Here is a 12,937-nt window from a genome sequence, read left to right on the forward strand (position 1 = left end):
TACTAGATGTCTTTTATTATGGGTTTCCTCTGTGTGTTAAGATAAACTGGGATGAAAGGGACGAGAGGATGGAGGATGACACTCAATAGTGTAGTATTTCCAGGTCCCCCTCATTCAAAACAAGTGTAGATGTTGCTGCTTCTTGCAGATGAGTTCTGTAACAGGTTATCTTTTTCCACATTAAATCAGTCAGGTTTGTCCCAATTAGGTTAGAACCAAGCAACAGGAAGCCATTTTAAAACAGATGTAATGTGTCAAGGTGAGCGTCGGATATAAAACACACTTTCTACACATGGTCTTTTTCAAAGAAAATTTCCAGTTACAACCTGAAGTGCCTAAGCACCAAAACAATAACCATTTCAACCATTTTAAAAGCTACTTCTCACACAGGAAAAGGTCAGTCAAGCAATTCAGATCTCAAACTACATCCTTCCATGATTATTAATTTCATTATAATCATATATGTGGTTTATAATATGCTCCAAATAAAGGCGAAGGCCAGTGTACACTGATGCCTACCACAGATAGGAAGGTGAGATGAACTCATAGGCATATTCCTGATGTATCAGTCATCACGTACTTTCTATGTCAGCCTTAGCAGGTGCCATCTCTCAGCTGAAACAGCAATACAATCTGGTACGTTAGAAATGACTCATGTACAACATTACATTAACTGCAGATTTCCTCAAGTCTTCTGTCACTAGATGCCAAGAAACAGACAGGCTCTCACATATAACTAGTACAATCTAGTAATGTCCTGTTCCTAAAACTAGGATGCTAACACCTGAGCTTCAGCATACCCGTAGCTCATTCTCTAAGCCATAGATTTTTGCTTTTAAGCTTTTTATTTCATCCTGAATTTTACGGGTTACTCTGTTTCCTTGGCGGATCTCATGTAGAATTGCAAGATCCTGGTCTGGTCCAAAACTTAGAGTAACCTAAAAAGGAAAAGAAACACAGATTAAAGAAAACAAAGCTGTACAGAATACATTTTAGAAAGTATTATGATGAGGATAGAAGGGAGAGAACTCTACAGGGAACCCTTTGCAGGTAACAAAGAGGATGCTTAAGCTAATGTCACTAGGCTAATGCATATCATCAATAGAAAGGCGCTCCAGAACCAAAAATAAAGACCAAACCTTTCATAACTTATGGTGAGGTATAAATCTAGATAGAATACAACCAAGTTTACCCATAGGCTGTTGACTCCTTTCTACTCCCTGTATTATTTAGAGACCCACAAAAAGAAGCAATTTAAAACACAAAACTAGACAAAAGTTAGTTGATATAAATACCTCACTGGCTATAATGACATTTTTGCCATCTTTTGCACCTAGAACCAGAGGTGGTTTAACTGCTGTGGCAAGCCTGCTGCCTTCTGAACCGCATGCAATTCAAGAGCGGTTCAAGCAGAAGGCCTAGTCTCAGGGCACACCATATGGCCCATACTGAGCTGAACAATGGCTGCTGGATAATCAGAATTCCTGATGGCAAGCTAGTCAGAGCAGCCCTTGCCTGCCAGCCCAGGCACTTTCAACAGCAGGGCAGCACAGGTTTGGAAGCCGCTCTCAAGCCCCTTTTTTTCTCGACCCTTTAGGGTGTCTCGTCATCATGTAGTTCTTGGTCAGATATTTTTATATGCAAATCAGGAAATTTAGTCACATGTAGTCCTTTTGACCTCAAGTGATGAGAAGGATTCCAAGATCACACTAGAGACTTACAGCAAGTATTTTGTTCTTCTGCCCTCTTGTGGTTAAAAGTGTAAAGAAATTAAGAATACCCTTAGGAGCACACCAACACTTAAAAAAATGTGCGGGTCCATAGTAAAGGTATCATAGGCAACAGTCCAACAACAACAAAATCGAAGCCTTGGTGAAGATGAATGCTATAGTCTAAGTAAACTGAACTGTGCACCAAAAGTACAGCAAACAAGTGAATCAGTGGCATTGCCAGACTCCTGGAAGTGAGGCAGCTGGACAAAAGCTATGCCTAGATCATACTTTCGAGCATATCTTATATACATAACTCATCCTAAACTCCAAGCACATCAAGGCTGTGGATTCCCTTCTAAGCTGCTCTGATGTTCATCTACGCATCTGGAAACTACTGCAGCATACACAGCTTCACCATGCAGCCACTGTTTCTGCAGTAATTTTTGTGGAGTTACAAATGAGATATTAATAAAGAAATTGAATATTCACAATACTTAAGCCAATGACTTACCTCCTACTGGAACAAAATCAAACACAGTGGCCCCCAGAAAGAAAACCAATCATAACTTTCTTTGCAGGATATTCTTCTGAAACAAACTACTGTCTTGCAAGTTTGAGAAAGCTAAGTGAGCTACAGGTACCAGACAGAACTTAAGAGTTGCAACAAAAATACACAGCTAATATATAATCAGGCCAGTTCCTGGCAAGCTTATTACCTGACTGATTAACAAAGACAAATATTTTTGGCTTCATAAAATACTTGAGGGCAAGTTTTGTCAAATGCTGACATCTAAAGGAGCACTTAAGAAAGAAATTACTTCCTTAATTCTAGGGAAATATTGCATTTGAACACCGAGAATACACTTGTAATAGGGTGAGCCCATAACAGTCTGCCTCAGAAATGCTTAGCTATTACCTTAAAAAGCTGTGTCTCTACATCTTTCAGCTTCTGCCGAAGCTGTTTAATGTCATTCTTGAAGCCTTCCACTTCCAAGTTACGACGTTTTTCCAAGGCCTCATAGCGTTGAGTCATCAGCTTCAGGCGCTTCCCCATCTTTTCTGAGCGTTCCTATGGAGATGAAACCTCAGTAGGGTGTATAAAATAAAGCCTGCAAGATCATCACTTTGTTAGCAGATGATTACAGACTAATTACCTTAAAGAGTTCTCTGCCAGCATCTCCTTCCTCCCGAATCCTAGCCAGCTCACCTTCCAGGCTGATGCACTGTTCTCTATACATGTTTGATAGGCGCTGTTCCTGCATCAGCCGTTCTTGCAGTGACTAGAATATGAGAGGAACAGAACGAATCAGCTCAAAAGCCAGTGCTCACAAAATTCCCTCCACTCTGGAAAAGTAAGCGTGATAGGCTGATAGACCGACAATACAGCAAGTGTGATAGACTGACAATAAGGCAGGCAAATAAAAATTAATAACTGGAGCAACAGCTAATGAAATAACTAGGTAAAGACAATATTCTAACACCACTTCCATTACCAAAACCTTTTAATTAGGTTGTCAGTTCTGCAGGACTACTCATCAGTGGAAGAACTCTCTCCTCCTTAAAAATAATATTTAACTAAGACTGCAACTCTCCTTTTCACAGCTGCTTGCCCAGTACTGCATTTCCTCTGCATCTGCATTCAGTGGTAGATGAAAACAATTTCCAGTTGCCTTTTTATTTTCCACTTCCTTATTGCCTGTTTACCCACTTCAAATCTCCCAACTTCTCACCAGAGATATACTAGAAGTGGAAGAAAAATCTTGACTATTGTGGAAGAGCTGGGGGACATCCACTGAAAGGACTTATTCTCCCCCAACAGTAGCAAGGAAGATGCAGACATTGCATTTTAAGTCCTACCATAAATCCTAACTATACATTTTATCTGAAATTTGCAAGTGATACTGATTTTGAGGCAGGAGACATGTTTTTCACATTAGTGCCAACAACATTAACTTCTGGCAAGACAGTATAGTTTTGAAACAGCTGCTAGCTACTGCTTATCTTGACAAAACCCATTTTTTAGTCAAAAAATATTAAAGAGCACTTACCTAAGAAGAAAAAAATTACCTTTATGTCTCTGTTATGGAGTTTCCGAGCTCCATCTTCTGCTGTGAGCATCTTCTTGGTAGCTCTCTGTTTCTTCTCTCTTCCTGACTCCCTGCTGACAACAAGCTGATCCAGATCTTTGTCAAGTTTCCTCAACAGACTGTCCTTCTCTGCCATCCATGCTTTCTCATTGGCTCGGGCATCAAACTTGAGCTGGAGAAAGTCACGTGTACTCTCATATAAGAGATTTTGGGTCTTATGTAGTCTGTAAAAAGGGATCCCAGTGGCGTTAATTAGCTGCTTTCCTAGTTCCTACCTTAATCTCCTCAACCATTGCAAGTTGGAAGAGGTATGGAAGAAAAAGATAGATGCCTTCCTAACAAGTTCCATCTAATGTAAGAAGTGATGTTCTTCCAATGAGAAAGAGGATTTTTAATATGTAGATTGCTCCATCTTCTTCCACACATGCTATCAAACAGATGGCTGCATAATTTGCTTTTCTGCTTGCTGCAGGAAGCAACACACTGAAAGTCAATTTATTTCTATTGTTCCCCTCTCTTCTCACCTCATGACTACAGCATGGTCATTTTCTCACACTCACTTATCTGTTATAGTTTTGATCTTGTCCTGATCCCTCTGGTGCTGGACTTGGGCCTCCTCCATGTGAATCCGCCTGTCCTCTAGGAGTGCCTCGACCTGTTCCTTGGATAACCGCGTCTGTTCTTCTATCTGAGCTTGCAGGGCCTCCACCTGAGTAAGCAAAGACATTACTGGGTAAGACCTCAGAGCAGCTCTGCTCCTGTCCTTGCAAAGCCTCTTTTATGTAGATCAAAGACTCTGCCTGATAATACCTTTGAGAGTTCCAATTTCTCAATTTTTTATTTTTGTTTTAATGCTGAGTATTTCAAACACCTAAAACTTTTTAAGAAAAAAAACCACGTCATAGGCAAGACAGGCATATTTTAAGCATCAACAGCAGATTGAAGACATTGGAAAGATTTAAATTGCACACAGGATGTGACAAATCCTGTGGAATATGCAGAGACACTTTGCCCCTATGCTACCATGTTCCAGTGAAACGGTGATATAAAAATACTTAAATTCTAGGAAGGCAGCAAGTCCACATACCTTGAACAAAAGAAATTACCCAACCAGAATGAATTACTAAATGTAAACAAGATGAGTGAAGGAGACAGATGCAAAGAATCTTGGATCTAGGCCACACAATCAGGAAGAAAAATTGGAACAAGTAATTGAAAAATGTGTATCTGGCCTTTGTGTAGGAAACTATCTGAAAATAAAGTGGCATGTACTTGGATTGTTTTATTTTTATGGCAGTTTTGTACGATGCTTTTGCTCAGAATAAATGTTGGTACACAACTAACTGACCACTAGACCAGTCACCATTGCCCTTCAACAAAAAATAATATTTAAAAAGAAATAAAAATCCATCTGCTCTACAAATTTGCTCTTTAATTCACTTTTCTTGACTCATTCTTCCTCTTTATATACAGCTTCTGGTCACAATTCTGTACATTTCATCTTTCATTCTGTCATGCTGTTTACACCCTATCTTTCACTGAAGTCTAGCATTGTTCTACTGCATATTATCAGGGCTGCCTAATTCCCTCTCAGACACATTCCTTTTGTCAGATTTCCAAAAAATACCCAACCCTGCAGGTCTTCTGTGGGTTTGATGTAAATTCATAACCACAATCTAATTATGGGAGACAACATCAAATATAAAGGGAAACATAATCCTGTTGACATTACTGGAACATCTGCTTATGTAAAGCTTCCAGAATCAGATCCAAGTTCGTAAATCTAAGTCTACATTCATTTCAGATAAACAGCTAAATAAACTGAAAGTGGAATCCATAGACCCCGTAAGATGTGGAGACTGACAAAATCGGCATGCCTAAATCCCACCTAAGCAGACAGCATGTTTGTCTATCATTATTTCCTGGGCAGCTAATAATTATGTCCATCAGTTAGCAAATGTTTTTACCTGAAGAAGTAGTGTTTGATTATCAATCTTGTATCTCTCAGGACTTCCTTGTTTCTCTCCTTTTGCTGCTGGTTTCGAAGTGCTCCTCTTTGTGCCTATTGCAGAAATTTAACAGAAGTACAAAAAGGTGTTCCAATCTACCTGCAGTACCTTTCCAAACATGAAATATTGTATATCCTGGCAGGCCTGCAAGAATAGGAACAAGCTTCCCACTGCTACAGTCACAATGACTTCTGTAGGAAAGCTAGCTGGAAGAAAAGAGTTTCACGACTTACGGTGATCGCATACCTTCGTCTCACACTATCACACAAGATTTAGGCAACCTACTAATGTTCTTGGCATATATAGAATGTAAACTTCTATTTTCTTAAATAAAGGATGAACAGGCAGGTGACACAGTTGCACAAGCATCCAGTTTTGAATGAGTTTTGAGCTTGTTAGCTAATTTCAGTCAATTGGGAAGAGGCAGTTCTTTCAAAAGAAAAAAGAAGTAGACATACAGATTCACACTACTGTCTACACTGAAAGCAGGCAGAACCTCACACCTAAGGCTAAGGCTGCCTGTCTGGTTGGTTTCTGTATAGTTCCAGAACAGCCATTCCACAGCCATAACAGCCTCCTCCTTAGCTGCGCAGATCATTGACATGAGAGTCAGCTCAGCTACTTCTAATGATTTTGAAAGGAAGTCAGGAGTACTGCATGTAAATATATGGACACGTGGACACATTTAGGGAATTCAATGGAGGTATACCGAAGTATTCACAGTAAGGAATTATTTTGGTATAGCGGACACAAAAAGAGAAACAAGTATCAAGAGCTAAGCTGCTGTGAATTAGTTTTGGTGTGTTACCTGTTGTAGAAGCATCATTTCTTGCCTGTGACTCTCCGGATTTAGTTGGCCTTTGGAGAACAGTAACCTATAGAAACAAGATTAGGTATCTGCACTGAACATCTGACTTCTCCAAAGCTGCAGTGGTCAAGAAGAAATCTTAAAGAATAAAACGAGATATCCAGAAGAACAGCATTACCTTACTTCTACCACAAGACAAGGAAGACATTCACAAGTGTAATGTCCGTGTTGAAAAGTTGCCTTTATCACGGCATTTCTGCATTTATTTTTTTTTTTTCACCGAAACAACGAGAAAGTAATCCTGCCTTTGTTGGCTTCATTAGGATGAAAGTCAGCACCCTCAGCAGGCAAAGGAGCATTGTGGGGACAGAGAGAAGAGGAAGGTGAAGATGGAGATGATGTTATTTGCTTCTTTCATACTCCTTTTGCCTTAGCAAGACAGAGAAACAAGAAGCTTCATTTATCAGCACATTCACTCAAGCTACTGAACAAGCCTGGGATAAAAGCTAACGCAAAAAAATTATTGAAACAGCTCCTCAACTGAAATCCACTTAAAACCAGGGAGGGAACAGGTTGTAACTCCAATACTTATCTTGAGGTCCATGCCATAAAATAGGCCTAATTTTAGAGCTACACTATATGATGGAATTTTATAGCTTCTGCAAGATTTTTGAACTGCTTGAGCAGTGCAAGGCAACCACAAACAATGCAGCATATTTCAGCCTTTTTCTGCACCTTATTCCAAGACAAAACCTATATTCCTGCACAATCTCGGAATGTCCAAATCATTGATGATTCATTACTTCCAAGTTCAACTACACACACTGCCATTTAATCTACTTGACATCTCTGAAATGCATGCAACACAACATCACCTAGAGGAGATGGCTCTTCTTGCAGTATCCTGACCAGGAGCCTGCTGCAGCAACTTCAACACTGCTTTATTTTTAACTTAGGCTCTAAGAGAGAGGCACTCAAGAGACAGCTGATCTTCAAACTCTGAAGCTAGTCACTTTCTGCACTTCCTTTTTTACTTCTTTGTGGTGTTCTCTCCAACTTCTCAACAACCATTTACCAAATGGCTTCAGACTCCTCTCTGAAATTTCAGAGGCTAATCTTGAGGTATGTTTTTACAGCAGAAGGGAACTGAAGCTAAGAGGACCTACTTCCCGTGTGCTTGTTCTTACTCATCTGTCAGCAACTATACTAAAACTTGATGTTGCTACTGAGCTACAGACCCCTCCTGCTTTGGGCTCATTTAGCAACTTTTGACTTGCAGGACGGATCTGGTCTGTGGTCAGCCTCTGGGGTACAGATTTCCATGTTACAATCAAAAGCAGAGTTCTACAGAAAAATGGAACTTGCCTTATGTGGAGGCTCCTTGTGAAAATACGTAACTTCTCCTTTGTTTGTTCCCACTAAAGACAGGAGATGCTGAATTTTTTTTCTGTCCTCCAGTTCTCTGGAATTCCAAGAAAGTGGTGAGCACATTGAGCACATTGTGACACACTGGCCTTCTAGTTTACTTACTAATGCTTACAAGCTTTCCAAACTGTTGCAGTTCTTGAGAATACTGCTTTAAAAACAAACTCCCAAAGACATTACTGATATTACATACTAAGAACACCACCCATTCCACTGGCACTGAGAAGCATTCCTCTTTTCAAATATGACAATACAACACAGGCTGGTACAGCCACAGTGCATGGTGGTACAGAATTTGCATTCCAGTTATGAACAACCTAAAAACCTTTCAAACACTTCATTCAACAGACTGTAAGTGTCCATTGTTTTTGAAGAAAACTACATTAAGAGCTGTATCAGACTTCTTGCTGCACTCTTGAGAATTGCCAAAGCACACCAACACACATTTTCACTTCAGTTCTTAAAATTTTAACAGAAAACTTGATACTATCACCCACAAATGTTCTGAAGGTTGGGAACTCCTTTACCACTGGCAGCTAGCCTGGCACAGCAGGTTATATTCCAGTTCATAAACTAAATGGCATTAAAAAGGAATGGCTGTCAACATGATCTCTATGAGTGAGGGGGAACTATATGCTTTGGTCTGTATTTTCTATTTGAGTTTAAGTATTTTTAGGGCTGAGAGAGGAAGTTCTGCCAGGCAAGTGCAAAGTCTGTATACTGGATTTGCACGGCAAGGTTTTGGTAAGGGAGTGGGGGGCTTACAGGGATGGCTTCTGTGAGATGTCAGAAGCTGCCCCTACATCTGCCAGCCGGCTCCAAGACAGACCCACTGCTGGTCAAGGTGGAGCTCATCAGTGACAGTGGTAGTGCCTCTGGGATAATTTTAGAAGTGGGAGGAAAAAACTCCCACACAACAGCAGCTGGAAGAGAGGAAGGAGAATATGTGAGTGGAACAGCTCTGCAGACAGCAAGGTCAGGGAAGGAGGAGGTGTTACAAGTGCCATAGCAGATTCCCCTGCAGCCCGCAGTGAAGACTATGGTGAGGCAGGCTGACTCCCTGTAGCCCATGGAGATTAACAGCAGTGCAGATATCCACCTGCAGCCCATGGAGGACACCATGGCAGATCAGGTGGATGTGCCCAAAGGAGTCTTAGACACCCTGGAGAGCCCACACTGGCAGCACCTGTGGAGAGAGGAGCCCATGCTGGAGCAGGTTTGCTGGCAAGACTTGTGGCCTCCTGGGGGGACCCACACTGGAGCGGTCTATTCCTGAAGCACTGCACCCCATGGAAGAACCCACACTGGAGAAGTTAGAGAAGAACTTTGGCCCACAGGGAGGACACATATTGGAGAAGTTCATGGAGGACTGTCTCCAGGGGTGGGACCCCACACAGGAGCAAGGAAAGAGCACAAGGACAAAGGAGCAGCAGAGAAAATTTGTGATGAACTGGCTGCAACCCCTAATCCCCTTTCCCCCGTGCCACTCCAGGGCAGAAAGAAGAAAATTCAGGAGTGAAGCTGAGCCTGAGATGAAGGGAGGGATAAGGGGAAAGTGTTTTAAGATTTGGTTTTCTCATTATACTACTCTGATTTGATGGTAATAAGTCACTCCAGGCTGAGTCTGTTCTGCCCATGACAGTACTTGGTAACTGATCTCCCTGTCCTTACCTCAACTCACAAGCCTTTTGCCATATTTTTTTCTCTCCTGGCCAGCTGTGGAGGCAAGTGGTAGAGCAGCTTGGTGGGCACCTGGCATCCAGCCAAGTTCAACCTGCCACTGCCCAAATCATAAACTCGACATTCAAACTGGCAGCTCACAATTCAAATCTGAATTTGTGTTCAATTTTTCTTCCTTCCTCTACTGAAATGGGAGGAATAAGTGGAAACATATTTAGCAGCCCAAAAGATTGTGTTCCACCTCCAAGACTGTTATGGTTTCATAGGAGCCCTCCCCGGGAAGTGGGGCATAATTGCTTCTTTGAAGACTCCAGATCTGGATTAAGAACTAGAATGTACTGAATGTAATTGCTCCTGCCAGTGACTCAGCCCACCGCCTAGAGACAGCACACCTGATTTTCAGCCGGTCATTTTCTGAGTAAAGGCGGAGGACGTGTTCCCTCTCCTGGAAAAGGTAGACTTGCATATCGCTCAAAGCTTTTTGCAACTCCCCAATCTCTTCTTCTCGCTGACGTACTTCCCACTGCAATTTGTGCTAGGTAGAGAGATTGAGGTACACAAAATGATACAGAGCACTGGGTAACAATTAGAATCTTCAAACTGTCTGTGTCCTGAGCCTGTAACTGGTATAGAATAACTGTCAGTTCACGTGACTTATTTTATTCTCTTATAAAATTTGACCAGATGAGGGCAGCATTGGAAAAATTATTTAAAAATATTTCAACAGTGAGTTCAGAGCCCAGAGAATCATTGTCACTATACAACAATAAATAAGGCCTAAGGTCTCTGGTTTCCAGCAGTTGCACTTCTGCACTGGTGGTCAGAGTGACACTTGTATGGGGAGTGTGACATCAACAAAAACCTAGCAAAGCCTCTGTAATAGAACTTATTCTAGCAGCAAAAAAAGAAAGCAAAAATATTAAAATATCTATATGGTTTAGTAGAGAGAAATCTGACTAGTGACTAAATTTCATTAATAATTTTCTACGTGGTGTGGAAAACTAACAAACTTTTCTGAAAATCATTCTGCAGGAGAGAATGCACTATTGTGGAATCTGTCCCTCTGTCTCATCTGAATGTAACTAAGTTGTACACAACATACTATCTGAGGGCTTTCAAGCTGCTTCAAGCACGGTCAGTACTTGAAGTGGCACCTCAGAAGTGATTGTTCTATTCCCAAAGGGCCATTCACAATTACTAAGATAGCTGCTAACAGATGTATGTTGTAAGGCTATCAGAGCACTGAATATTTTACATATACTCTGTCAGATCTTTTCCCTCTTAAAAGGCAAAGATTTTCAGGTTTTGGAGATTCTTTTAAATTCACATTTATTTTCTGTGTAGTATACTGCTTAATAGCCTATGGCTCAGCTTACAAATTCCACTGCAGCTAATACAAATTACACCTGTTATCTCAAAGCCCATTAAATTTGGGCAGAAGACCATTCATATTTTGCCACGAGAAACAGGGGAAAGACAACATGGGAACTGAACATCTAAACTCAGGCTTTAACTTTAAAAAATAAACAACACCCCCCCCCCCCAAATCCCAACAAAAAACCCACTACGATGATATAACCAAACTATAATAAGAATAGAATAATATCCTGCAGGCACATTTTCTGTTTGCTTTGACATGGAAGTGAGATTGTAAAATCAAACACTGAAATCTACTTATTTCTTCTTAGCTCGGTTCTACCACACTACTGGTAAATCTTAAGTCTATCCATGCCAAGCTTTCAACTGAAGAAAAATACCAAGTTTCTGTAAGGACACATAGTCCACCACAATTCAAAACTTTTTTCCTAACCTGCTCATCATATGATTCTTTGTATCTCTCCAGCCTTTTTAGCAAATCCTCATGCTCCTCATCAAAGTCAGCAATCTTCTTACGGTAGTATTCTAGCAGCTCCCGGGAGGGACGTAGAAAGGCCAAGCGCTCATTGATTGGAGGGAGAGGAGAAAAGTCCTCCTGACTCAGAGACTGAGAACTAGGATATCTGGATGAGACATGGGGGGTTGCCAGCCTGGTCAGAAATAATTTCTAATGATATGTAAGCATAAAATAAAAAACCTTTCTAAAACAGTTAAAAACAGTTTTTCCACTTTAACACAGATTAGCTTGTCTGTGCTGTGGGTATTAACAGGAGATCATGGCATTTAGGAGAACCAAAAGTTTTGACACAGAACAGCTTACAGGTTCACCACACTGTGGAGATTGGGCTAACTGATAGAAAAGGGATAAACAAAAATGCTATGGAAGCAAAGTCTCATAGGTTATTTGGGTAGGGTGAATGTGAAAGAGGAGGAAAGAAAGGGAGATAACAAAGGGGACAAAAAGGGGGGACAAAAAGGGGGCAAAGTCTATTGTTGTGCAATTAGAAGCACCAGCCACTGCAAAAGGAAGACAATCTGTGACAGAACCACAGAGAGAAAAACACTTTCTTTAGAAAGACTGTTGAATAAAGAAAGTGTTTCAGGTTAGCTCATGCACAGAGTTCAAAATTCTCTTGGAACATGTCAGTTATTTATGTTGATCTGACAAACATCTTTTTTTTAATACCATGAGTAACAAAAAGCTAAGAAGCTTCTTTATCAAATATGTTTAATAAAAACACAGTCCAGAATCTGATTCTGGAGCCAGTGCCAGAATTTTGATCATAAAGTGATCCAGCAGGTGACACCGAGGGAAGGAGCAGTGACCTTTACCCACTACCTCACCAAAGCTGCTTAGAACAGAACCCCATGTGCTACGTGCATGAAAACGTGCCAAGCTCCTTAACTCCCAGCGCTGTAGGAAAGTAGTAAATATGCAACAGGGTCGTTATTTCATGTAAGAGCTTTCCCATCAGCTGTGCCCACAAATACCTTAACACACTTGGAAAAAACCCAACAAACCAGCAACAGGAGAAAACAGGTAACACAGGCACGAGGTGGATGCTTTATTAGTGAACTACAGAAGAGCAGAAAGGGAAAGGCCTACGGAAAAGGAAGCACAGGAGGAACAAGCGTGGAACACAGCCCGGCTACCGGACAGGAAGAGAGGAGCTGCGGGGCCAGAGCCCGTGGAGCAGTTCCGCGGAGGTGACTACGGAGGCAGCCCCCAGAGTACCTTCTGGAACGGGGGGAGGCCCTCGGAGAGCAGTCCGCCGCGCTCATGGCCGCCCCGCAGAACGGCCGGCCTCACCGCACGTAGGGGACAGAAGCTTCGAGATG

General features: G+C 41.4%; 1 protein-coding gene across 1 annotated transcript; it reads right to left on the minus strand.

The window, feature by feature from the left end:
* Positions 1-791: 791 nt before the first annotated feature.
* CCDC77 (coiled-coil domain containing 77) lies at positions 792-12,880 on the minus strand. The gene is made up of 11 exons (XM_009869576.1): positions 12,834-12,880; positions 11,532-11,748; positions 10,114-10,256; positions 7,982-8,078; positions 6,617-6,683; positions 5,767-5,861; positions 4,360-4,508; positions 3,780-4,023; positions 2,867-2,992; positions 2,629-2,781; positions 792-938 (listed from the first exon to the last, which is right to left on the minus strand). Exons 1-11 carry the CDS (start codon positions 12,878-12,880, stop codon positions 792-794), a joined length of 1,485 nt encoding a protein of 494 aa, XP_009867878.1.
* Positions 12,881-12,937: the final 57 nt, after the last annotated feature.

This window comes from Apaloderma vittatum, unplaced genomic scaffold (assembly GCF_000703405.1).
Source record: "Apaloderma vittatum isolate BGI_N311 unplaced genomic scaffold, ASM70340v1 scaffold11965, whole genome shotgun sequence".
Classification (NCBI taxonomy): domain Eukaryota; kingdom Metazoa; phylum Chordata; class Aves; order Trogoniformes; family Trogonidae; genus Apaloderma; species Apaloderma vittatum.